The sequence below is a fragment of the Lottia gigantea genome, assembly GCF_000327385.1.
Source record: "Lottia gigantea unplaced genomic scaffold LOTGIsca_17, whole genome shotgun sequence".
NCBI classification, from domain to species: domain Eukaryota; kingdom Metazoa; phylum Mollusca; class Gastropoda; family Lottiidae; genus Lottia; species Lottia gigantea.
This window is the reverse complement of record NW_008708133.1, coordinates 2,597,023-2,622,198: the sequence shown is the minus strand read 5'-3', so window position 1 is coordinate 2,622,198 and position 25,176 is coordinate 2,597,023. Positions and strand designations below refer to the sequence as shown.

Here is a 25,176-nt window from a genome sequence, read left to right as displayed (position 1 = left end):
GACGAAATGTTGAATTAAGCGTGCAAATTAAGAGATAAGAATTTAGAATTAAGAAATAGCAATGAAGAACATTGAATAAAAAGCCATTCCGCCTTCCATATATAGTGACAAGCGTTAGCCACCTTCTCATATATATACTATTATAGAGTGAGTCGACTATTGATAGAAACAGATGCCTGTGCAAAAAAGCCCAAATGAGGTACACCAAATGGGTATAGGCTTAGTAAGTAAGCGTGATTGAACTACATTGCCCAGGGTCATAGAAAGTTGTTGTCTAATGACAATCCTCTAAAGGGTCATGTTTCAAATTTTATAAATGGTTTTTGAAACGGTCAATTTGGCATATTTTAAAATAATAGTGTTTCGAAAACTGAACAGCATAATATTTATGATATCATATATTATTATATCGACTTTTTTTTACGTCTAATATCACGAAATATTGTCACGATAGAAGCGCAACGGTATACCTGTATGGGGAATATATCATTTCGTATCGTCCGGTATTTTTCTCATACCGGTTTTTTCGATATATTGTTATAAAATATTATTTAATTGTATTTTAGTCTTTGATAGTCATGTTCGCAAAGTTGTTTTCTTTGTCTTCATAAAAACGCTCTTAAAGGGGAACAGTCGACATTTTCGGGATTGATTTTAGTCTTTATTGTGCTGTACTATTCTAAAGAAGTACTAAATCGCACGAAAAGTCTCACTTAAATTCGAGTCGAAATTTTAAGTTTCAAACATGAAAAATTATGGATACACATGGATTTGAAGGTTCAAATTTCGACTAAGATCTGTGAACACTATTACTGATTATGTAAGCTTAAAAAAATCCTGTTTCTGAAACTAAGGTATGATTCGTCGAACGTATAGTGAAGGTGCTCCTTTAAAATGGAATCACCTCTTGACCGTTATAGTCAAGGTCAGTATTGATTTTGAACATGAATCAGAAGTAGCAGGTGGTACTATTTTAGGACCAGATATGGACACAAGGATACTTTTAGGCCAGTTATTGATTTTACTGAACGTATCACAAGAGGTGTTAGTAAGGGGCTAAGCATGACTCATCACTAACGCCAGATTCCATGACCATATATGGAAAATGTGGGGTGGGTCATTGGTTTGGGGCTTAGGATATACGGCTTGGTGGACAGAATATCAGGGAGTCTTGTGTAATGTTTTGTTGAAATTACTCGTTACTGGTTTCTTACATTTTAACCGTGTTTTAATTTACTAACCAAGAACAGAATACGAGTGAAGCCCTTACATGTCCGTATGTCCGTATATATATATATATATTACAAATAACATTATATCGTAATGTCGCCCATTAATAGTTTAGATATCTACTGTGGCTCACATACGACATATTTCACTTTTAATTTTGAATTAAAAACATGAAAAGGTGAAAATTAAAGTTTTTAATTAAAAATTACAAGAATTATCACCTAATGAAAATTAATTTCCACCAAGTAAAAAAAAAGTTTTTAATTCAAAATGAAAAGTGGAAAATATCGTATGTGAGCCACCGTAGATATCAAAGTTTTTAATTGCATCCGGAGGGTCAATATAGTTTTATTCAGAAAATAGCATGTCAGATCAAATCTAGAATGTCTCTGATGAATAGGGTTTATTCATTCGGTTGTTTTTATTTATCTCTTCTATCATTTTCTCTCTAATATCATACTTCTATTTTTCATAATCTTCGTAATCTCCTTCCTCATAATCCCCTTCCTCATAATCTCCTTCTCCATTATCTCCTTCTTCATAATCTCCTTCTTCATAATCTCCTTCTTCATAATCTCCTTCTCCATAGTCTCCTTCTTCATAATCTCCTTCTTCATAATCTCCTTCTTCATAGTCTCCTTCTTCATAATCTCCTTCTTCATAATCTCCTTCTTCATAATCTCCTTCTCCATAGTCTCCTTCTTCATAATCTCCTTCTGCGGGGTAGTCGTCTTCTCCTTTGTTCTTTTCCGTTTGAGGGGTAGGAGGTTTGGGTTTCTTGGAGGAATCTACTGGATTCTGAGGAATGCATGGGGCTTGAGTGACTGCATTTATTTCAGCCCTTATCTTATCGAGCGTGTGTTGTCTTTTATTAAGGATATCCTGTACAGCAGCTCGCTTTTCAACTTTGTGAAATTCACCTGAAAAGACAAAAATGGCATTTATATTAGGGGACAATTTGGTTTTATTTGCCGTTAACATAAAGTTAGAAACTAAGAATGCCCAAAATGTTCCATCTTCATAATGCAGAGCACACAGAATGCAGCGATTTGATTGGATTTTACGCCAGCAAATACAGCCAGTCAGAGCCCTCGAAAGAAAAGCTGTAAAAATTATGGCTTTGTGTCCATAGACTTTCTGTCAAGGCCTCTGATTGGTTGTATTCGCTTGCATACAATCCAATCAAATCGCTTGCTTCATTTACAATCTGCCATTATACAAGAAATTATTGCATCGCTATTGCAGTCAAGGTACAAGTTCGTATAGCTTGATATTGTGAAGAAGAGAATGTTTGAGAAGAGACGACATTCCAGGGTCCATTGTGAAGGAAATCATACGAAGAATTCTAGGAAAATATTTAGACCATGTATCATTTTAAAGATTGTAGGCGTAATATCCAAGGCGTGATTTAAGCTACCCATTCAAATTGAAACCCACGTCCCTTAAGAAACGTAAGTGTAATAGAGTAAAATTATTTCTCAGATAGTGAACCACTACAATCTGGCTGTTGCCAAACATGTCTAACACATTGGGAACCGGTTTTAAACAATCTAATTAAAATTATAATACAATTTCATACATTTATATTATTCGTCTCCATTATAATCTAACAAGTTTTCTATCGCAGTCGCGAATTTTTTTTGGAACAAATCTTACCAACAATGAAAAATTGTTAGATAACGAACCCGAAGATGCTATAATATTGCTCTACTTTGGTTTTCATTAATTCCTTGTTGTTATCCAGACACAGGTCTTACATGACCCACTATCATTGGTTAAAATAGCTTCAATACAACGGGACTACGTGTTAGTTTACAATGTAGACGAAAAATATCAGAAAAGAAAGAAATTTACTTTTTATTTATTGGTTTGGGTTTAATAGTGGTCATCCATCATATTTTGAATACAACAAGTAGAGTTTGTTATTACATAAAACTATTGAACTGGTAGGAACCCATATAATACATAAATATCTGTTCTCAAATATGGAACGCCAAAGCCGCTCATTTTTTGAAAGTGGGTATATTCACTTTTAGCTATTGTTTTATAAATTCGTTTTAATTATGGTGAGATAATTTCTTTATGAAAAATATTTCAGAGCACAAATAACCTAATTTGGTTTTGATACTCTTTATATGAAGGTATCACAGTGAACATACACAATGAAACTCGGAACTTGTCAAATTTAGTTATTTGATGATTTTATGTGCATCTCATGTTCCTTTTACCAACGGTGCAATGGTTATCCACATACTATACGCACATTTATATATTCATGAGTATTCTACATAAATCTGATTGTGTACGTTTAAAAGCCAGTTATCCTGTATCCAAGTATTTGATTACTAAGTGAGCATGTCCTTGCAAGACCGAGACAACTGAATCGTTTTGAACGAATGGAAACAAATTCTGATGCTTAGACCTGGGTATCAATGTCCGATGTCGCCTTTATCTCTCTGTGTCTCTATTAATCTTGTACAGGAGTCGGTAGGTCTACATCATATTGAAATAATAGAAACACTAAAACTAGGAACGGTTGTCCGTAAAAGTGAGTGCCTGCAACAATGCAACCACTCTTTTCTCTTAACATAAGTTTTTACCATCCTTTCCAAAACTCAAAACATTATTTCTAGACTTTAAATAAAGGATTTAATTTTTTAATGTAAAGGTGACGTAATTTTATTTTGAAAGAAATTATCTCAAATTCTCAGTTTCAATAATCAATAATCTTAATACAAGACAGTTGGCCAAGCGCCAAGTACAGACCTCAACAAGATATTCAACTTTGGCGTTCCATACATGTCCATACAGACAACAGAGAACAGAGAACAATCATGACATGGTAGTTCCGACGAGTTCAAATTTTGTTCTCCACTCACCTATCAGTATTTACATGTTCCAAAACCTTTCAATTCTGCGAACGAGCCTTTAATTTCTCTTACGATAGTTGATAGTTGAATACACATGTAGAAACAAAACCGCAAATGAAATCTTTTTTTGTTTCCATGCAAATATGTGGCAATTATCAATGAAAATTTGTACACGATTAAGGCCTAAATTGAGGACACAGGGGGACAAGTTTATCTAAATACATTACGAAATATTTTCACCTTTCAAGAAATTATCTCACCAATAAACAAAAGTGTTAGGTGTAATTAGAACGATAAGTATTAGAATATGATATCTTAAACACCACCTTCCTTACCATTATATTCTTTCGCTTAAATAAAATATACAAACTAAATAGTACGAAATATTGAATTTATTCACATATCTTACATTGACATCAGAAACATATCTCACAAAAGACAAAAATTAGGAAGTTCGCTTACATTCCGTTAACATGGGGATGCTCATGACGTGAGCTCATCTTTATGTAAAACTTGAAAACAAGGCCTTGACTTTACAAAGACATATTTCAACATTACAAAATTACAAAATAAACCTTCCTAAAATCAAAAAGTCAATGTACTAATTACAAAGTAGAGATATTGATAGTTTACTTTTCAAACTTTATTTCACATCAGACACCATTCAAACTTTCCTTTATGAAAATGAATTCTAAACTTTGCATTATTGACATTATCAACTATGTCTTCTTGATTTTGCATTCGTGAAAGATGTAAGTTCGACCACTGTATTCTTGAGAGTTGTAAAGTCAACTTCTGCATTCTTGAACGTTTACCATAGAAGGTAACGTGACCTACTTCATTTACATAATCCGGAAATTGACGGAAACTAACGGAAATATAAATCAATAATTGCTCCTTGTCAAAGAAATTTAACTCTAAATAAGTCTCAAAACCGGATGTTCAAATGCGGCATTGGTCAATTGACACTTCGTCATTACTTCAGTGGCTGGCCAATTTTTGTGGCCGATGACTATCTTTTTGGATTGATTGTAATTGTTGTAATTAAATCAAAAAACGAAAAATTTGTAATTCATTTCTTATTCAAATAAAACCTCTAAAAAGTCGTGTAATGAATAGAATCATTACATAGTTGTCAACATTTCTTTGGCCAGTGACGGATATCCAATATGGATATTGAAAAATAGCAAATTTTTTACCAATGGTCTCCTTTGAAATTGTGAATGCAATTGTTGGTGCCATTGAGGTCCTGAGATGCCAATCTAACATATTAAGGTGTACAATGGGGAGAAATGCTTTTTATTCCTATAATTTCTCAAATATGGCCAGTGACGAAGACGAAGCCCCTACATGGCCAATTTTTGCACAGTCCATAGTAATTGGGGTGGGGCAGATTTTTGGATGGAATTGGCACAAACTCAATAACATAGTTCCTTCTGACCTGTGAATATCGCTAAAATTCCAACATAATGGTACTTTCATGCCTTACTTTGTAGAGGCTTTGTCTTTGACTGGCCAGTCCGCCATATTGGATAATCGTCACTGGCCATATTTTAGCGATTATGGGAATAAAAAGCATTTCTCCCCACTGTACACCTTAATATGTTAGTTTGGCATCTCAGGACCTCAATGGCACCAACAATTGCATTCATAATTCCAAAGGAGACCATTGGAAGGAATTTGCCATTTTTCAATATCCATATTGGATATCAGTCACTGGCCAAAGAAATGTTGACAACTATGTAATTATGTAATGTCCTTGCTGTATGTAATTATTCTATTCATTACACGACTTTTTAGAGGTTTTATTTGAATAAGAAATGAATTACAAATTTTTCGTTTTTTGATTTAATTACAACAATTACAATCAATCCAAAAAATTAGTGTATCCATCGGCCACAAAAATTGGCCGGTCACTGAAGTAATGACGAAGTGTCAATTGACCAATGCCGCATTTGAACGTTCAGTTTTGAGGCTTATTTAGAGTTAAATCACTTTGACAAGGAGCAATTATTGATTTATATTTCCGTTAGTTTCCGTGAATTTCCGGATTATGTAAATGCAGTAGGTCAAGTTACCTTATATGGTAAACGTTCAAGAATGCAGAAATTGACTTTACAACTCTCAAGAATACAGTGGTCGAACTTACATCTTTCACGAATGCAAAGTCAAGAAGACATAGTTGATAATGTCAATAATGCAAAGTTAAGAATTCATTTTCGTAAAGGAAAGTTTGAATGGTGTCTGATGTGAAATAAAGTTTGAAAAGTAAACTATCAATATCTCTACTTTGTAATTAGTACATTGACTTTTTGATTTTAGGAAGGTTTATTTTGTAATTGTGTAATGTTGAAATATGACTTTGTAAAATCGAGGCCTTGTATTCAAGTTTGACTTTTGTAAATACTTCTGGCAACGATTCCCCTCCATAGTCTTTTAGTATTTGCTCAAATGATGGACTGAATGCGACGAATACCGCGGATGATTGTGCATGTAATGACCGAATAAGGATGGTCAAGATCGCCACCTGCAGCGACAGCACTTACAATATGCTTTCTGGAGGGCAAAGAAATCTGAAACTACAAGAGATTCGCCACAGACCAATTTGTGCAGTGACAGTTGTAATCTTTCATTATATTTTCTCTACGTTCAACCAATGATCCACTCATTCTAATCGTCATCAGCAAGCATTCGGCACAACGTGATATTGGCGATGTATATCAGCAATGCACATGTTTGACAATAGATCTGACTATCGTCATTTTAAAGGACGTTACATTTTTACGTGCTGATTTCGACAATGTAAATGTAATCAACACTCGCTGAGTAAGCTTATCTCCCAGGATTGGTAATTATTGAGATTTTACCCCTATGACATTTTTCTTCAAGTGTTCGACGACACATTTAGTGTTGAAAAAGCCAAAGGTACGATCTTAAGTCCGGCGTGTACGTGAGACAACAGCTCAGTCATTCGTCACGAGTAGCCAAACTGAAATCTCCCCCTGTGCGGGTAACTTTTATTGCGTCGTTTGCATAAGTGCGTGTGTCGGTGCTTCAGGATGCCCATTAAGCTTTTATGCCTGTACTCTTATTCGTCTTTTCGGTAATAGCCTACTCTTTAGTTAACTTTGGTATTGAAAACATGACTAACTGTACAACATACTGATAACAGTTTGTAAATATTGACTCGTATGCACCAATTGAAATTAAGCCTAATTTAATTCTATACTGCCCGAATAACTTTTAATTTAATGCTATATTTTGTATGCACCACATAAAATTGGCTAATTTAATGCTAAACTTAAAGTTGATCGAGACCAGTTTTAACTTTTAATTCTATTTGTAAATCAGTAGAAATTCCTTATGTGGCTCTTCGATGTTTCAAAATAGACGATTATTTCAACGATATAGATGAACTTAGTGAAATCAACCGTGTTATTCTCATCAATTGACATGTCAGGGATCGCCTGGACCGCTTCACATGGTTTTCGGAGGAGGAATTTAAAGCAAGGTTTAGACTGAATAAGCAATCAGTGTTGAATATCACTAATAGTTTGCAAAAAATGAAACATGACATGGATTCCATATCAAATTTTTTATGGCGTTCATTTGCTTCTTCGAAGAATAGAAAGAATTAAAGATATCTGGAAAATAGAATTTCAATTACAGTACAGATAAATATATTTAGTTAATTGTTAGTTGGTGTATACAAAAAATAGAATTATCTTTCAATACATTTAACTAAATCTATTTAAGGTTTAAAATAATTCTATTCTTCTTTATTTGATTTTATAGGGTGCATTATATAGATCTCCTTGATCATGTTTAAAGTGTATGCCAATCAATATCGTCGTTTTCGTTACGTCTACATTGCGCGGTATTTGAATTGATTTTTTTTTTTTTTTTTTTTGTTTACCTCATTTAATGTTGTCACTCGTGCCCCCGCTCTCCGCTGAAATAACAGCGTTTGAACGTGCAAACACGAGCGATAAGCATTAGGCTATAGCCTAACACCCAGGCCTGCTCGGGGTGCAATGATCAAAGTTCTGCGAATAGTAGGTTAATCCATATTCTTCTTTCGAGAAAAATTCACTGATATGACTTTGAGGCTACTCTTTCACTATAATAAAATTAACAAAATAACTTTTAAAAACATTGTGTACGTTGCCTACCTGTGTTTTCAGCATTGACGTAGCTTATGTAGAGTACAATAGTTGCCAAAAGAAACCAACAGAACTTCATTTTGGCTTTTAAAAAATAACAATCTTCCACGAAAGTTCTGATTTCAATGGAACGTGTCATTGTCAGTTGACGTCATAATGCATGTACCATGTCGCTAGGCAAGCACGTGATAACGTTGATTGTTCATAAACGGATTTCGAAGTTTACTAGCCTACTTTTCTGTTATACTAATCATGTACTAATTCTATGTACTAATGAATACAAGCAATGTGGGTTGCGCAGTGAAGGCATTTTGTCACTGGTGACGTTTCAAGCTATTCTTCAGCCTCGGGATAAACAACGCCGATTTAACGGCATTCTAACCAGTCTAATGTGCCAAGGGCACGGCCGCATTTGCATGCGGGAGGGGGAGGGGATCAAAATAGCTAATAGAGACTGATTTCCGCTTCAATAGAGGATTTGTTCTGTTTTTGCAGGGGGGGGGGGGGGGCGAATATAGGGTCTGCAAAGGTTTTACTACATTTACAATCGTGAGTCACGTGCCTTGAACTGACAAAACTTGCCTAAGTAAGACAACGTTCTGAATGATAAATGGATATATGTCACTGTTGTTAACTCTTGAAATCTTTTTCCATCGTTGGCCATGCATAGAATTCCATGTTAAATCGACTTTGTTTATCCCGATGCGGTAGAAGGAAATCAGCGTGTGCGCATTCGCACGCGTAGGCCTAATAGCCTACCGCATTTGTTTATTGGCCTACACCATTTTCCCTACGATTGCCTATGCTACGTTACGACATCGTAGAGCAAACATGTTATTTTTTTAGCCCACTACAAGATCTAGACGTTTCGGTTTGACATTGATCATTGAACAACCAATCAGAAGTATATAATGGACACGCGTGATATATTTTTATTATGCACATAAAGTATATTTCTCTTTGTCCCGAATAAAATCAAGTGGTAAGTTTCGATGGGCCAATGGCAGGAAACTTTAAGTAATAAAAATTTGGACCAAACCACACCAAACACAATCGACTCCGCGAGTTATTTTCACTAAACCGGTGATTATGACGTCATGGAGTCGTTGTCATGAAACTTACGTCATAAGGCAACTGAAGACAGCTATTTTTGGACGACAGAATGAAATTTTTTGTGTTATCACTGATTTCGGTGATTGGAATTGTTTGTTACGTCGACGCCCTTAACCTTAATCATGTTAATGGTGAGTTTACATTTATAATAATTATGCCGATTTATATTATATATTGTTTGCTGTCGCCTTCGAGTGTCTACGTTGTGGAAATCTATCAAGGCTAGGCTAGGCCTTCTAATACACTACCTCTACAGTACTAGGCCTATGCGTATATAAGTGTTTTACTTAACTCTAGTAGAAGGCCTACAAGGCCTAGGCTTAATAGAGTTAGTAACCAGTCTAGTCTGCCGCCAATTCCCGGCAGATAATACAATTAGTATAGGTAGACTAAACGTTTCCGTTTGGTATCTAGGTCCTCATAACATGAATAGTTTGACGATTTTGCATCTGGTCATTTAAACATTTTCCCGCGATATTTTGTTTGGAAAATATTATTGGTCGAGAGATAAACTCTCTACCCTACCTATCAAAATTAATGACGAGAAATAGGATTGTGAACACACTACCGTTGCTAAGGAACAATGGGATAAGGTCTCGTGCCACACTTGGACCTGTTCACAGTTCTAGGTTTTTTAGGGTTTTTTTTTTTTAAAATGTTTATTTCTTACTAACTATATATTACTTACATATTTTACATTTCAGGAAAGAATCAAGTTAAAAATAAGAATGAGTTAGCTGTTAAATCTGGAATATCACGACAAATTGTGAAGGGCAAATCCCCTACTATACGTCATCCGGGTGTGGTGAAAGCAAACATTGGAAAAGATGGACAAAGACCAGCACCTGTAGCAGGCAAAGTCATACCAAAGTCAAAATCTTTCGTTAAACCAGCCGAAAGCCGTAGACCAGCCATTGCTAGAGCAGCAACACGGATTAAACCAACATCAAACGGACCAAGTAGTTTAAAGAAACTTGAAGACGCTTTAAAGAAAACTGAACAGTCTTTAGCCCAAGAAATCAGAAACCTTAAAAAATCGAATCTAAGTACAAAAGACTCTCCTTCCTATGATGAATTAAATTATGAGGTAGGGGATTATGACCCTGAAAACTACCAGTAACGTATGATTGTCAAAAAACCCTTCAAAATGTATTTCATGGGTTTAACAATATAACCTGTGTTTAATCGATTTCGATTCAATTTCTATGTAAACTGAGTCATATTAAATACTTCATAATTCTACATGTACAATCCAATATTATTTGGTAAAAAAAGCAACCGTTTTGATCATTTGAGCCAAAGAAGGATTTTATTTAATGGTTGTAACCATTTGTTTCAAGCAACTATACGTTTTTTGGTAATAAGTGGCACACAAGTTGAGTTATATTCACTAAGATATTATAAGCCGCCTTTACATTGCCATAAAAATTGGTTTGCTTGTATAGAGGCCAATTTGCGCCATTACTTCATGCTCTACCGACCGTCTAAAACACTGATTCAAAGACAAATGTTAAGTATATTATTACCTACTACTTATAATTCAAACAACATAGTGAGTAGTACTAACCTTTCAATATGTTCGCAAGGGGATTCCCCATTCCATTTCATTCCATGGGGAAAGTGCGAACATATTGAAAGGTCCCAAAAAAGACCTAAACACCAGACATTCCATAAATTCCTACCCCAAAAAAAAACCTAAACACCTTACATTTCATAAATTCCTACACCAAAAAAACACTTTTAATCAATTCCTACTCCATACTCACCCTACATTCCACCAATTCCCACCCCAAAAAGAGCCTATTAACTCTACATTACATTTTTAAAATTAACTCAAATTGAAAAATTTCTACTCAAATTTTAAACCTTAAAAATGGCAAATAAAAATTACATACTAGATCCAATCTTTAGATTATACGATCCGATTCGTTACTCATTTAACAAGAAAAAAGAGGATTATATTATCATCTCACTGACTGTTGGTTCTAAATCCCAGTTGAATGATGGTGGTAGAATTACCTTCGAAATTAATTCATTGTCGAATTGGATGCTTCTTTCCGATGCTTATTTCAGATGCGATTTCAAAATAAAAGATGGAACTCCCAATGAAAATCGTGTACTACAAACTAATACAATGTTAGAAACCAATTTCTTTCCATCTTTATTTAGCAAGATGGTTTTAGAAGCTGGTTCAAATCCTATAGAAACCATTAAACATCCTGGTGAATTTGACACAGTGTTGAAAACAGTTCTTTATCCCAAAAATTACGATACCCTATGTTGGCAATGGAAGTGTTTTAAAAGAACCGATAAGAGATGTTACAAATGATGCGGATTGAGCTAGAGTGAGAGTTGTTGCTCGCAACAAAGAGTAGCACGAGCAGCTAATCATGGATTTGAAAAACGAGTACTTCAGTACAATAATATTGTTGAGAATAATAGGTGGGGTAATTACGTAAATTGGAAATTATATCCTCTATTCGGTCTGTTGGAACACAGAAAGGTTTCCGTAGGATTACCATATAAAATTCATCTACAAAGAGAAATCAACGATGATAAGATATTCTTTGGAGAGAATGCTTCAGATGCAAAATTAGAAATAACAAATCGATACCCGATGTTGGCAATGGAAGTGTTTTAAAAGAACCGGTAAGAAATGTTCCAAATGATGCAGATGAAGCTAGAATGAGAGCTATTACTCGAAACACAATAGAGAGAGTAGGACGAGCAGGTACATAAATTGGAAATTATATCCTCTATTCGGTCTGTTGGAACACAGAAAGGTTTCCGTAGGATTACCATATAAAATTCATCTACAAAGAGAAATCAACGATGATAAGATATTCTTTGGAGAGAATGCTTCAGATGCAAAATTAGAAATAACAAATCGAACTTTACATACCGGTAATAACACCATCAATTGAAGTAGAAACGAGAATATTCAACTCATTAACTAAAGCTATTGAAAAAGCTTTTCTTCTTTAACTGGAGAATCCACTACTTGGCCAATCACCAGTACTATTAAACCAGCAAGATATTTAATAGTTGGTTTCAAGAACTTACCAGACTTACAGACGAATAACAATAATATCTTTAGAGTAGCAACATAAATATTCATATCGAAAAAACACAAGGAGATGTAACAGGTTATTGTTTATTATTGGAAGAAGCAAAACATTTAATTAAAATAGCAGATAGAAGAATGATAAGAATTGAGTAAAAAATACACCCTTAAAAATGAAGCCAGAAACTTTAGTCAAGAAAATAATAGAAGCTATTGAACAGCTTCCCCAATTGTAATAACTTACAATGGTCAAAAATCAACATAACTAAAAAAAACTTATTGATAAATACAAATATTGTCAAGTTAGAGACGATATAGACTTAGAAAGAATTGACGCGAACGCAAAAGAATGTGGATTTTTACCTTTCGTACCTTTGATATTTGCTGGTCTTACCGCTGCGGGTGCAATAGCTGGTGGAACAGCTATTGTAGTAAGCGCTGCCAACGATGATAAAGCAGCTAAAGTAAAAGCTGCCGAAGAACATAGATACAATTTAGAAATGGAAAAGCAAGCACATAAAGCAGCTACTGTAAAAAAAAGTTCAGGAGTGGCAGATATATTAGGAACAGTTAAAGAATTCGTAAAACGATTTGGGGAAGAAACCAAGAAAACTGTTAAACAAATAAATTAGTAGATAGTATTGACACAGGAGAAGTCAAAGTCAAACATAAGGGTAATGGAATATTTTTAAAAAACATACGCACTGGAGAAGGTTTATTTCTTTCAAAGTATAAAGGAGATGGAGTGATTTTTGGAACAAAAATATAGAATAAAAAATGGGAAAGAAATTCAAACATTCAGAAATATTTCCTTGTAACCCAAATGCTCATGTGTATATGCGGTAGTTCCGGTTCTGGGAAAACTCATCTCACTTTTAACATGTTGACAGTAGTATAAGAGCTTATAGATAGGGGGAGGTTTTCATAATTTATAAAAAAAAATTAATTTTTTCCTAACGTCAAAAAATTAAATTATAAAAACCGCCCCCTATCTATAAGCTCTTATACTACTCTTTTGCCCGCAGCGCCCGCAAGCCCACCAAAGAAACAACCCCACCAGGCACACAGTTAATAAATCCGAGCCTATAGGGGTACATGTTTACCAACCCCCAAGCGCCCCAGCCAATAATATCTTCAAATTAACTCATTTAAAAACAGAATGAGTTTAATTTTAAAACACGAACAACACAAATTCGAAGGAGACGGTTTCTTCTCAGCTCTATCATCTCTCATCTTCAAAGAGAGAATTCAAAGAGCATTAATCATTAAACTCTTGAAAGCAAAGATGAAAATGGGTATGGGAATAGCAGATGAAATACACAAAGAATTTAGAAACTTAACTGATCAATGGGAGGTAACACTGTTTTTTGTTTACTTCAAAGTAAAATACCAACCAGTTTATACACGGTTAGTCTTTCTAGAGTATTATTGATTTAATAATTACCTTCAACGCCCGGTAACAATCAGTCGTCTAGACTATTGTTGACTGGATATACGTCACTAAGTAACAGATGGTTACATATAACATTCCGCCCAGGCCACGTCGGCATAGACAGACTAAACTCTCAACTATTAATACTGTCTCAATTTTGTTACGCTGGAAGAATAGGAATTTAATCATACAAAATCAAGGTATGTTCTTTGTTTTAATTTAATCATAAGACGAGAGGGTGGAATTAAGATTATTTGTTGTTTTTCAAAATATCAATTTTGTTCTATTCCAGACACAAGTTTAATAGATGTCAACATTTCATATCACGAAGAATATTTAAACCATCGCAGGCAGTGGGGGATACTACCAAACTCTGTGACAAATATCCGAGGTTTCAAAATTGTTGATACAGATTTCGAAAATAGAACAAGTGCTGAAGAACAAGCGTTTTGGAAAAGGATAAAATATGTGACGTATATCTAGCGATTCTACCAGGAGTGGTCGTAACCCCTTGACCCTTGAACTATGACTGCCAATAGTGTAAGAGGGGAGATAACTCTGAAGAATATCTAGCGATTCTACTAGGAGCGGTCGTAACCCCTTCACCCTTGACCCTTGAACTATGACTGGTAATAGTGTAAGAGGGGAGATAACTCTGAAGTATATCTAGCGATTCTACTAGGAGTGGTCGTAACCCCTTGACCCTTGAGCTATGACTGGCAATAGTGTAAGAGGGGAGATAACTCTGAAGTATTCCTAGCGATTCTATTAGGAGCGGTCGTAACCCCCTTAACCCTTAACCCTTAACCCTTAACCCATGACTGGTAATAGTGTAAGAGGGGAGATAACTCTGAAGTATATCTAGCGATTCTACCAGGAGTGGTCGTAACCCCTTGACCCTTGAACTATGACTGGCAATAGTGTAAGAGGGGAGATAACTCTGAAGTATATCTAGTAGAGGTGTATATCAATATACATGTAATTGTTTATGTTTTAAATTTCCTTGTATTTATTAAAACCTACTTTGTTTTTTTTTGTTATTATTCCTGCATTTCCATGGGGTAAATGGTTCCAAATAATAGGGTAAAACCTATCTTTAAAAATGGCAGAAAAAAAAACAGATTAGATCCGATCTTTCAATTATATGATCCAATTCGTTATTCGTTAATAAGAAAAAAGAGGATTACATTATCATATCACCAACCGTTGGCTCTAGGTTTCAACTAGATGATGGGGGTAGGGTCACTTTCGAGATTAATTCATTATCGAATTGGTTGCTTCTGCAATTTCTTTCCATCTTTGTTTACTGAAATGGTTTTGGAAGCTGGTTCAAATCCGATAAAAACAATTAAACACCCTGGGGAATTCGATACAATGTTGAAAACAGTTTTATATCCTAAAGACTTCGATTCAGTCTCAGGCTGGATACCCGATGTTGGCAATGGAAGTGTTTTAAAAGAACCGGTAAGAAATGTTCCAAATGATGCAGATGAAGCTAGAATGAGAGCTATTACTCGAAACACAATAGAGAGAGTAGGACGAGCAGGTACGTAAATTGAAATTTATATCCATTATTCGGTGTGTTGGAACACAGAAAAGTTTCCATAGGGTTACCATATAAAATTCATCTACAAAGAGAAATCAATGATGATAAGATATTCTTTGGAGAGAATGCTTCAGATGCAAAATTAGAAATAACGAATCGAACTTTACATACCCGTAATAACACCATCAATTAAAGTAGAAACGAGAATATTCAACTCATTAACTAAAGATATAGAAATAGCATTTCTTCGTCGCAACACAATAGGTAGTATAACTTTAACTGGAGAATCCACTACATGGCCAATCACTAACACTATTAAACCAGAAGATATTTAATGGTTGGTTTTAAGAATTTACCAGACTCTCAGACAAATAATAATAATATCTTTAGAGTAGAAATGAACCAAATTCAAGATCCTATAATCCATAAAGTTAAAGTAAGATTAAACAACGATAATTAACCTAACCAACCTTTAACAATTAATCCATCCACAAAGGATTATAATGAATTGTATAGAAAATATAAAAATATGTGTGAATTATTTAGAAATCCACCTCAGTTTGAATATGTAGATTTTGCACTTAATCATTCAATCTTCTGTTTTGATCTATCAGCTCATCAAGAAGATCTTTTCAAAACAGGGGTGAATATAAATATTTATATTGAAAAAACACAAGGAAATGTAACAGGTTATTGTTTATCATTGGAAGAAGCAAAACATTTAATTAAAATATTCGACAGATGGATGATTCGTATAAAATAATCATTTGAATTACCCTCTTAAAAATGAAACCAGAAACTTTAGTAAAAAGAATAATAGAAGCTATCGAAACGGAATCACCAACTACAATAACTTACAATGGTAAAAGGATTAAAATATCTAAAAAAATTATCGATAAATATAAACATTGTAAAGTTAGAGATGATATAGATTTGGAAAGAATTGACAAGAGTGTAAAGGAAGGTGGATCTTTACCTTTCCTACCTTTAATATTTGCTGGCCTGGCCGCTGCAGAGGCGACAGCTGGTAGGGCGGCTGGGATAACGCAAGCCATCAACGCCAAGAACGCAGCTGATGCTGAAAAAAGTGAAAAACGTAGATATAAAACTGTTAAAGAGGGATTAAGTAATCTAATAGATAAAATCGACACTGGAGAAACGAAGGTCAAACATAAGGGTAATGCTATATTTTTGTAAAAACAAACGTTCTTTCAAAGTATAAAGGAGAAGGAGTGATTTTTGGAACAAAAATATAGAATAAAAAATGGGCAGAAAATTTAATCATTCAGAAATATTTCCTAGTAACCCAATGCTCTTGTGTATATGCGGTAGCTCAGGTTCTGGGAAAACTTATTTGACCTTCAACATGTTGACAACACCAAAACTTTTAGATTTCGATTCATTATATATCTACACAACAACACCAGAACAATCATATTATCAATTCCTCAAAGCTTAAGAATATATACCAAAGAAAGACGTTCAGGACATATTTAAATATTATGAAAACAACGATGAGATAGAAATAAAAGAAATCTTAGATACATATATAAAAGAAAAATATCCATCTTTCAATCCAATGGACATAAAAGTTAATGATTTAGATTTGTCTTCCTTTTTGATCGGAAGTATGTATATTTGTTATAGCATAAAATTTACCTTTCTTATATTTGAGATCTTTTATTTCATCTCTCATACAATAATAAAACGGTGCCATATTTAACTCATTCGCCCATCTCATAAGTGGAAAGTTTGTGGTTGTATCAGTTCCATATTTATCGAGAAAGATATTCATTTTTAAAAGTCGGTTTTTTGAAGTTCGTTTTGATAAAACCTACCTATGATTTGTTCTTTGTCTTGATCGATTAATTCATATGTCGGAGGTGATGTGGTGTTTACTTTATCAACGATGAATATTTCGTTTGTCCAGTATCCAACGTAACCTTTTTCGAATTTGTTTTTATATTTGAAAATACCAACTCAATCTCCGATTTTGAATTTGGGTTTAATATTTAAATTACCTATTTCATTTTCATAGTTATGTTGCGCGTTAATTGACTTTATAATATTTGGATTATTTGTGGCTTGTGTTGGTGTGACACCTATAGATGAATGAATTTTGTTATTGTATTCATCTACAACTTCTGGTAATATTTTAAGCCATTTTTGAGATTTCAATTCCGTGAACTTTTTGAATAATTTATTTTATATTATTAGTTCTATTGTATCTCTCAATAACTACAGCTTTACCTTCATTATGCGTGCTGTATATTTCAAATCCCAGAGATTATTTAAATCGACTGACCATATTTCATCTTTTTCAAATACTTTAACTTTTAAATAGTTTTTAGTTCTTCTAAATTCTTTATGAATTTCATCTGCCAATACCATGCCCAATTTCATCTTTGCTTTTAATCGTTTTATGATCAGAGTCCTTTGGATTCTCTCTTTGAAAGTTGGATTTGGAATATTTTCAATTTCGATTATCATTTGTCTGTCTTCTTCGTGTCTAAACTTTATGTCCTTTTTTATGTATAAAATATCATGGTTAAGCGCAGCGGTGTCAACTCTATTGACTGGTTCTTCGGCCGGTTTGGGTTTATCGTTTTCGCAGATCTAACCTGGTATCTGGACCAGTGCAATTATGACCCGGGAGATGTTTTTCTCCGGGATGTTTTTCCCATGGAAATCCAGGAAGAGAGTCTAATGATTTTTGTATATCTGAACTGAAATAAGTTTTTGGAGCGTGAGCGACTTTCATTTTTTATCCTATAACTTTAAAACCTTTTCCTTTCCTTTCTTCTAATCTCCTGTTTCGCAGATCTCTTATTAATTGTAATTCTTTCAACTCGTCAGATTGTTTCACTGCGTCGCTTATACTCTTTCTCGCTTCCGCGATAGAACCGACAGCTTTAGCTTCCGAGGAAATAAGGGATTTGTTTTTTGAAACAAAGCTAGCTACTTTTGAAATTATTTTTGAACCTACAGAAAATATTGATGAAAGATACCGTCTCCCGAATAATCTTCGAATTTGTGTTGTTCGTGTTTTAACGAAGAAATTGTGGTCTGTTTTTTTTCCGAAAGTTTCTACATTAAAACTATAAATAACATTATTTAAAACGAGGCTATAAAAAGAGGCTATTAAAAAAACCGGATGTTAAGCGAAACATATTTTGTATTTGGGTATTTTTAATATGCTTTTTTCGTATAATTTAATAATGAAATTTAGGGTGAATAGGTTGTTTTTTTTTTGGGTTGGAATTGATGGAATGTAGGGTGAGTATGGAGTAGGAATTGATTGAGGGTGTTTTTTGGCGTAGGAATTTATGGAATATAGGGTGTTAGGTCTTTTTTGGGACCTTTCAATATGTTCGCACTTTCCCCATGGAATGAAATAGAAAGGCCTAGTACTACTATAGTGATTGAAACGTTAAAATCAAATATCACATGTAACTTTACTAAAGTCCATTCAAATGATTCATTTAGCATCTTCCAAATATCTTAATAAATGATAAACCACCAACCTAGGGCTTATACGACTGACTGGAATGTAGGCCTTCACGTTGTGTATGACGTCATGCTTAGAAGTGTCGAAAGCGTGGCTTTGGTACAAGTTTGTTTATTGTAGTCAGCGTTGGGGATATAAATGTAATACCCGCCATAAATGTAACAATCATCAACCATAAATGTAATAACCAACCCGACCATAAATGTAATAATATTTAACCATAAATGCAATAACCAAAACCCACCATAAATGTAATACCCATCAACCATAAAGGTAATAAATAACGGTGCAGTTAAATATAGAGTAATTAAGCAGAGGCCGCGGAGCTTTCTGGCCCATAACATTTTATTTTTTTTTTTCATTCCAATTTTTTTTCTCATCATCATACGATAAAGTCTTTAATCTAAAGATAGCTTGCGAGGCAAGGTAACATACGCCCACTGGCAGCTGTCAGAAATGATAAAATAGTCTTTAGTGACTAAAGTACGAATTTTCTCATATTGAAGAAATTTTATTAATTTGAATTCAATTACATATATATATGCCAGTTATTTATGCTGAGTAATTCCACAATTTTTTTTAAAATCAATATCAATAACCCAAATACAACAAACAATGAAATCACACAGCTCTAATCAAGGGCGAAAAACAACTTTTGACGTGTGTTTAGAAAGTCAAGGGCAATAATTCAAAAAAATATATATCAAAAATATCTCAAGTAAGAACTTGTCCGAGATCTTATCAATTCCAATGATCACACCAAGTTTCATCAAAATCGGTTGAAAACTGTAGCGTCTATTGTGCTCACAAACAAATTTTGACACGTTTTCATAAGTCAAGGGCAATAACTCAAAAACCGTCCTTCGAAAATGCGTCAGGTTAGATCTTGTCCGAGATTCATCAAAATCGGTTGAAAACTGTAGCTTCTATTGTGCTCACAAACAAATTTTGAAGTGTTTTACAAAGTCAAGGGCAATAACTCCGAAAGGGTTCAATTCCAATGATCATACCAAGTTTCATCAGGATCGGTTGAAAAGTGTAGCTTCAATCCTGCTCACGAACTACTTATAACAAATGTCGACGCGTTTTAACAAAGTCAAGGGCAATAACTCAAAAACCGTTCATCGAAAATGCGTCAAGTTAGAACTTGTCCGAGATCTTATGAATTCCAATGATCACACCAAGTTTCATCAAAATCGGATGAAAACTGTAGCTTCAATCCTGCTCACGAAGAATTTTTAACAAATTTCAAGGCGTTCTAAGTCAAGGGCAATATCTCAAAAACCGTTCATCGAAAATATGTCAAATTCGAACTTGACCGAGATCTTATCAATCTAAAGCATCACACCAAGTTTTATCAAAATCAGATAAAAACTGTAGTCTCTATAGTGCTCACAAGAAATGTTGATGGACGGACCGACGGACAGGGGCAACGACAATATACGACCACATATTCATGTGGGCGTATAAAAATCGAGTGGAGGTGAGGTCGGTTCGATTTTTCGGACCACGGGCCCCTCCACTTCCAGAGACGCTCTGCGGCCTTTATTAAGTCAGCATTGATTGAACTGCAAAGTCACAAAAATTGTCATGTGAGCACTGAATACAACTAAGAAAAGAACTATGATGTCTGCCGAGGACTTCACCTTGAAATTTCATGGTTTACCGGGGATTAGCCCTTTTTTAACCGCTTCCATATTCCATATATTGCCATGCTTATCTTGTGCCAATATGAAAAAAGAGCGCATTCAGATTAAAAAAAAATATATTATATTTCTGGGCTGAAATCTGACAAACCAAATCAAAAAGATAAGACAAAAAAAAACAGGTTCAATCTAAATGCATTCTGAAGAGCAACGTTTCTAGTATTTCAATAACCTGAATAAGATGTTAAAACAAGTGTACAAATTTAACTTTTTATTACTAAAAATTCGTTGACATTAACAAGAAAAGTAACATTTGAAAGGAATGAGTCATGATCTGGACTTCCAAAGCTTAATCCATAATAAAACATTATCATAACAAAATACACAGAATAATTTAGCTAAAGCTAAAGACACATCACATACATTGTCTGTACCCTCATTTGCAACCCCACGTTATTTCTGATAAATTTTTAAAATGATACCTTATACATATGTGTTCCAAAATACGTGGCAAAATGCACCAAATCATTCATATTTCTCAAAAATGTTCTGGGGGAGGATCCCTCAGAACTCCCCCCCCCCCCACCCCCCACGAGATTCTTGTGCCCTTGGTTCTTCAATATTTGGAATTTCAACCCTGACAGTTGTGCCATTAATGAGTCTGCCCCCTATTTGCACCTAAGTTCCATGAGGCTGTCGCCGCCACTGATCAATGATGACTTGGACGTGGTTTATTACATTTATGGCTGATTGGGTATTACATTTATGGTGGGTTTTGATTATTATATTTATGGTTAAATATTATTACATTTATGGTTAAATATTATTACATTTATGGTGGGGTTGGTTATTACATTTATGGTGAGGGTGGTTATTACATTTATGATTGATGACTATTACATTTATGGTGGATATTACATTTATGGTTGATTTTTGTTACATTTATGGTAGGTATTACATTTATAGCGGGTATTACATTTATGGGTAATACAGGGGACACCTTCGTGTTGTTGTTCATACATTAAATTAGTCTGAGACACCGAACTTTACTTGTCATTTTCTGAAGATTCCACAAATGTCGGGGCGGGGGCGAATGAGTCTCAGTGGAACAGTCTCTACTTGTGGAATCGAAGAGTTTGTGTTCATAAAGAATTCCTTTGGTTCCGAAAGATATACTTCTAAATGATAAAGTAGGTGAATTGAGAGATTGGTAAAACAAAACTGGTAGATGTGCCTCTCTCGTAAAGTAATTGGTTCAGGATCTTCAGCACTCGTTGATATGTGAGTGGTCTGTCGTTCACAACAGACTGTACCTTTTTAACAAGTGTCTGCATTTCATTTAGATCTATGAGAGCTCTACGCAACACCTTCTTGATCACTATTTTCACCACACTAATCAACCGTTCATACATTCCACCCCAGTGGGGAGATTTTGCAGGAACGTGCTTCATGAAGATAACTTTGTTGGTGATTCTGTACAGCTGGTTAATCCAAATAGTTAAAAAGCTTGGTTATTTCTTCATCAGCTTTCAGGAACGTTGCAGCTTTGTCACAAAGTATCATGCTGGGAATACCATATAGATAGCGGTGTCTGCGAAATGCCTGCAAAACTGGTCTGTAGACATGTCAGTTACAACTTCTAGGTTTACGTTTCGTGTTGTGTTACATGTAAATAGGCAAATGTAACACTTTTGGGCTTTCTTTCCACCAGTCTTTAGCATCAGATGACCCGGTTGAGACGAAATTCTGGTATGGCGAAATTCTGGAGGAAGTCTGAAGGGTTTGCCAACATGGTAACGACAAATAAAGACATCGCCGTAGAACTCTGGATACTTCACTACTTGCTGCTGGTAACCAAATTCTGGTCTTCCCAGAATCCGGCTTCTTTATTAAGAATGCGAGTTCGTCTGGAAAACATTCCTTTTGATGAGCTTTAAGAATGCTGAATGCAGTTTTTCATAAGAACTGTTTCTGGAGACATAAAGTAGTCTAAGTAGACTAAGTGTACGATTTGAACAACTTTCATTTGAAGCAACAGTAGATAAACATATGTCACCATTTGAATTTGGTTCGTCAGGATTAGCAATAACAGGTTCAGACCATTTTTCAGGATAAAGCAGACAACCATAATCTTTATTCGATGAATTGATCTGCTGTACAACCTCTTGATGGCAAGTCTGCTAGATTATCTTCTGATCTGACATGATTCCAATTTCTGACATCTGGCAAACGTTGAACCTCATCAAGGCGATTTCTTACAAAAATGTCCAGTTTCTTGGTTGATGACAACAATGGGAGACATATGCTACAGTTTGTCCAGTAGAACTGTTCAACCACTTTGAAATTCTTGGAAATAATATCCATCAACGATCGCCATAGCAACCAGTTCCCGTTAAGAAGAACCGGTTTTGAACTTGGAGGCAATCAACTAGACCTTATCCTCTTGGCGGAGATAGAGTACACTCGCAGCTGCAATTTCTGGACTTGCATCACAGAACGTGTGTAGCTGTATGGGTTTATCTTTATCGAAGTCGACGAATAGTTGAATTCGTATTGTTGATGCTGCTTCGATGTTCAACGCAATATCATGGTACTCAAGATGGAGATCCCACTCATAATTCTGCTTCCAAAGTTCTGAGATGAAATTCTTCGCTCTGGCAGTAACTGGAGACATTTGCTTCGCTCATAATCAGACGTGCTGAATGATAACACGGGATGGCTGTATCTTCATCATTTTTATCACTTAGAACGTTGTCATAGTATAGTTTGCTTTTGAGATCTGCTGCAATCTGTGATTTGAAATTGTCTCGATCCGCTGCATACTTAGACAAGTGGTAGATAACTGTTGAGTTCATTATGAATGGTGAACTTTTACCACCGAAGAAAACAGAGGTATATCTGTAGACTTTAATTTGTTTGTTTGGATCTCCATCTGTATACCAAAGGAATCTAACATAATTACGATCAGGTTCAAACAGCCTAATTCTCAAAAAAGTCAATGGCCAATTTTGTTCGTATAGGATACATTTGTTCCAAAAGGAACTTTGCACACAATTACCTCATTATTTTGGTCAGATTGTCTAATAGGTCAGTTGTTTCAGCTTTATAGTTCCAAAAAAGGAACGGGTTTTGAAATTTCCATATTTTCAATTTTTGATTTTGACCTTTATTGACATTTGTTGACCTATATCTTTTGACCTGTATGATGTAGAAGGTTTAAATTTAAAACACAACATAACATTCAGAATATCAATAAACTTATGCCAAAGAAGTGGGAGTGGCACATCCGGGTTAAATTACCCATTATTGACATTTTTGGCCTGGGGCATAACTCACAAATTATACATTTGTTCAAAATGGAACTTTGCATACAATTACTTCATCTGTTGAGCCACGTTGTCTTAGAAGTAGGATAAAAGGTCATTCACATTGATTATATATTTATACTTTTATATTTGCTGTCCTATCTCAACTTCCGGTTTTATAGCCGTAAATATTTTAAAATTTTGATGACTTGTATCTCGTAACCTTGACTTTTGTTGACTGTCTTTTTTTCAATGTCAAATGTCATTGACCTTGGCTATCTTCTGATGCTTTCATTTGTGAGGTCTGTCTACTTCCGGTATAACAATCTTCCAAAGAATTAAAACTTCTCAACTTTACAGTGTTCTTGCACGTGATGTAATTATCGTAGAAGGTTGAGTCTTTTGTAATTTGCTACATTTGCAAAGTCCCACTCTGTGCCTTGAAGTCTGTGTTTGGCCAACACAAGCTTGTCTTTGACAACGTAATTTCTTTAAATCAGGTTCTTCACTGTCGATTATGGCATTCACTTCGATCTTCTTTCGTAACAAACTTCTCAAAGTAGCTCGTTTTCGTAGGATCGTTTGTGGGTTTCGGTCATGTTCACTGTAACATTTAACGTTTCACCATCTTTCTGCATCTTGTATGTGTGTTTTTTTTTGTACGTGAAACAAAAATGGATTATGTTTACCAACGATCTTCACAAATAATTCGATGTTGACTGTCGATGATGCGTTTTCGAACATCTGTTGAAAAGAAACCTGACTTCTGCCGCCTACATGTGGTATAAACTGACGATAAAACTTCTTCTTTCTCTGTTGATGTGTCACTGTAAAAGTTAATCACCAAAATCCTGCGTTGTTTCTTAATTATTTATCTAATCATGGCACCAAATTGTGTACTAGGGCTTACACAAGACTGACTTGAATGTAGGACTTCACGTTGTGTATTTTAAATAACTTTTTTACAGTGATTTACATAGAAGGTAAGACGGTTACAACCTTGTGTCACGTTGTTGACTGTATTACACCGAACTTTAATTGTAACTTTCTGAAGATTCCACAATATTTGATAAATACAAACTTGGAAAATGTTTGTAGTGAAATGATAAGTGCAAATTACTATAAAGGTCTCGACCGTATTGAATATTCAGCATTGCTGCGTCATCATTTTTTTTATAAACAATCACTTTACTATGGTGGCCATCGTTAAGGGAATAAGTTAAGTTTTCAGAAATGTTTCTGTCTATTATTTGTTTATCCGAAATTTTTTTCGGAACATTTTGTGAATTTTTCAAAAAA

The 25,176-nt window shown here is 34.7% G+C and overlaps 5 protein-coding genes across 5 annotated transcripts; 4 read left to right on the top strand and 1 right to left on the bottom strand.

Moving 5' to 3' along the window:
* Nucleotides 1-1,692: 1,692 nt before the first annotated feature.
* Nucleotides 1,693-5,650, bottom strand: LOTGIDRAFT_158587 (hypothetical protein; the record flags this gene model as incomplete). Its single annotated transcript, XM_009051734.1, has 2 exons — nt 1,693-2,150; nt 5,590-5,650. 2 exons carry the CDS (start codon nt 5,648-5,650, stop codon nt 1,693-1,695), a joined length of 519 nt encoding a protein of 172 aa, XP_009049982.1.
* Nucleotides 5,651-9,406: 3,756 nt separating this feature from the next.
* On the top strand, nt 9,407-10,677 carry LOTGIDRAFT_231105 (hypothetical protein). The gene is made up of 2 exons (XM_009051733.1): nt 9,407-9,507; nt 10,081-10,677. Exons 1-2 carry the CDS (start codon nt 9,426-9,428, stop codon nt 10,494-10,496), a joined length of 498 nt encoding a protein of 165 aa, XP_009049981.1. The 5' UTR covers nt 9,407-9,425; the 3' UTR covers nt 10,497-10,677.
* A 1,384-nt stretch (nt 10,678-12,061) lies between these two features.
* LOTGIDRAFT_158585 (hypothetical protein) lies at nt 12,062-13,072 on the top strand (the record flags this gene model as incomplete). The annotated part of the gene is made up of 2 exons (XM_009051732.1): nt 12,062-12,107; nt 12,744-13,072. The coding sequence occupies 2 exons, from the start codon at nt 12,062-12,064 to the stop codon at nt 13,070-13,072; spliced, it is 375 nt and encodes a 124-aa protein (XP_009049980.1).
* A 2,111-nt stretch (nt 13,073-15,183) lies between these two features.
* On the top strand, nt 15,184-15,753 carry LOTGIDRAFT_158584 (hypothetical protein; the record flags this gene model as incomplete). The annotated part of the gene is made up of 2 exons (XM_009051731.1): nt 15,184-15,418; nt 15,647-15,753. The coding sequence occupies 2 exons, from the start codon at nt 15,184-15,186 to the stop codon at nt 15,751-15,753; spliced, it is 342 nt and encodes a 113-aa protein (XP_009049979.1).
* A 451-nt stretch (nt 15,754-16,204) lies between these two features.
* LOTGIDRAFT_158583 (hypothetical protein) lies at nt 16,205-16,615 on the top strand (the record flags this gene model as incomplete). The annotated part of the gene is made up of 1 exon (XM_009051730.1): nt 16,205-16,615. The coding sequence occupies one exon, from the start codon at nt 16,205-16,207 to the stop codon at nt 16,613-16,615; it is 411 nt and encodes a 136-aa protein (XP_009049978.1).
* Nucleotides 16,616-25,176: the final 8,561 nt, after the last annotated feature.

What these genes read in the sequence shown, in the direction of transcription:
- LOTGIDRAFT_231105 (XM_009051733.1), top strand. Translation starts at nt 9,426, where the DNA reads ATGAAATTTTTTGTGTTATCACTGATTTCGGTGATTGGAATTGTTTGT. An exon ending in TAACCTTAATCATGTTAATG is followed by an intron (nt 9,508 to 10,080) that starts GTGAGTTTACAT and finishes TTTACATTTCAG; the next exon opens with GAAAGAATCAAGTTAAAAAT.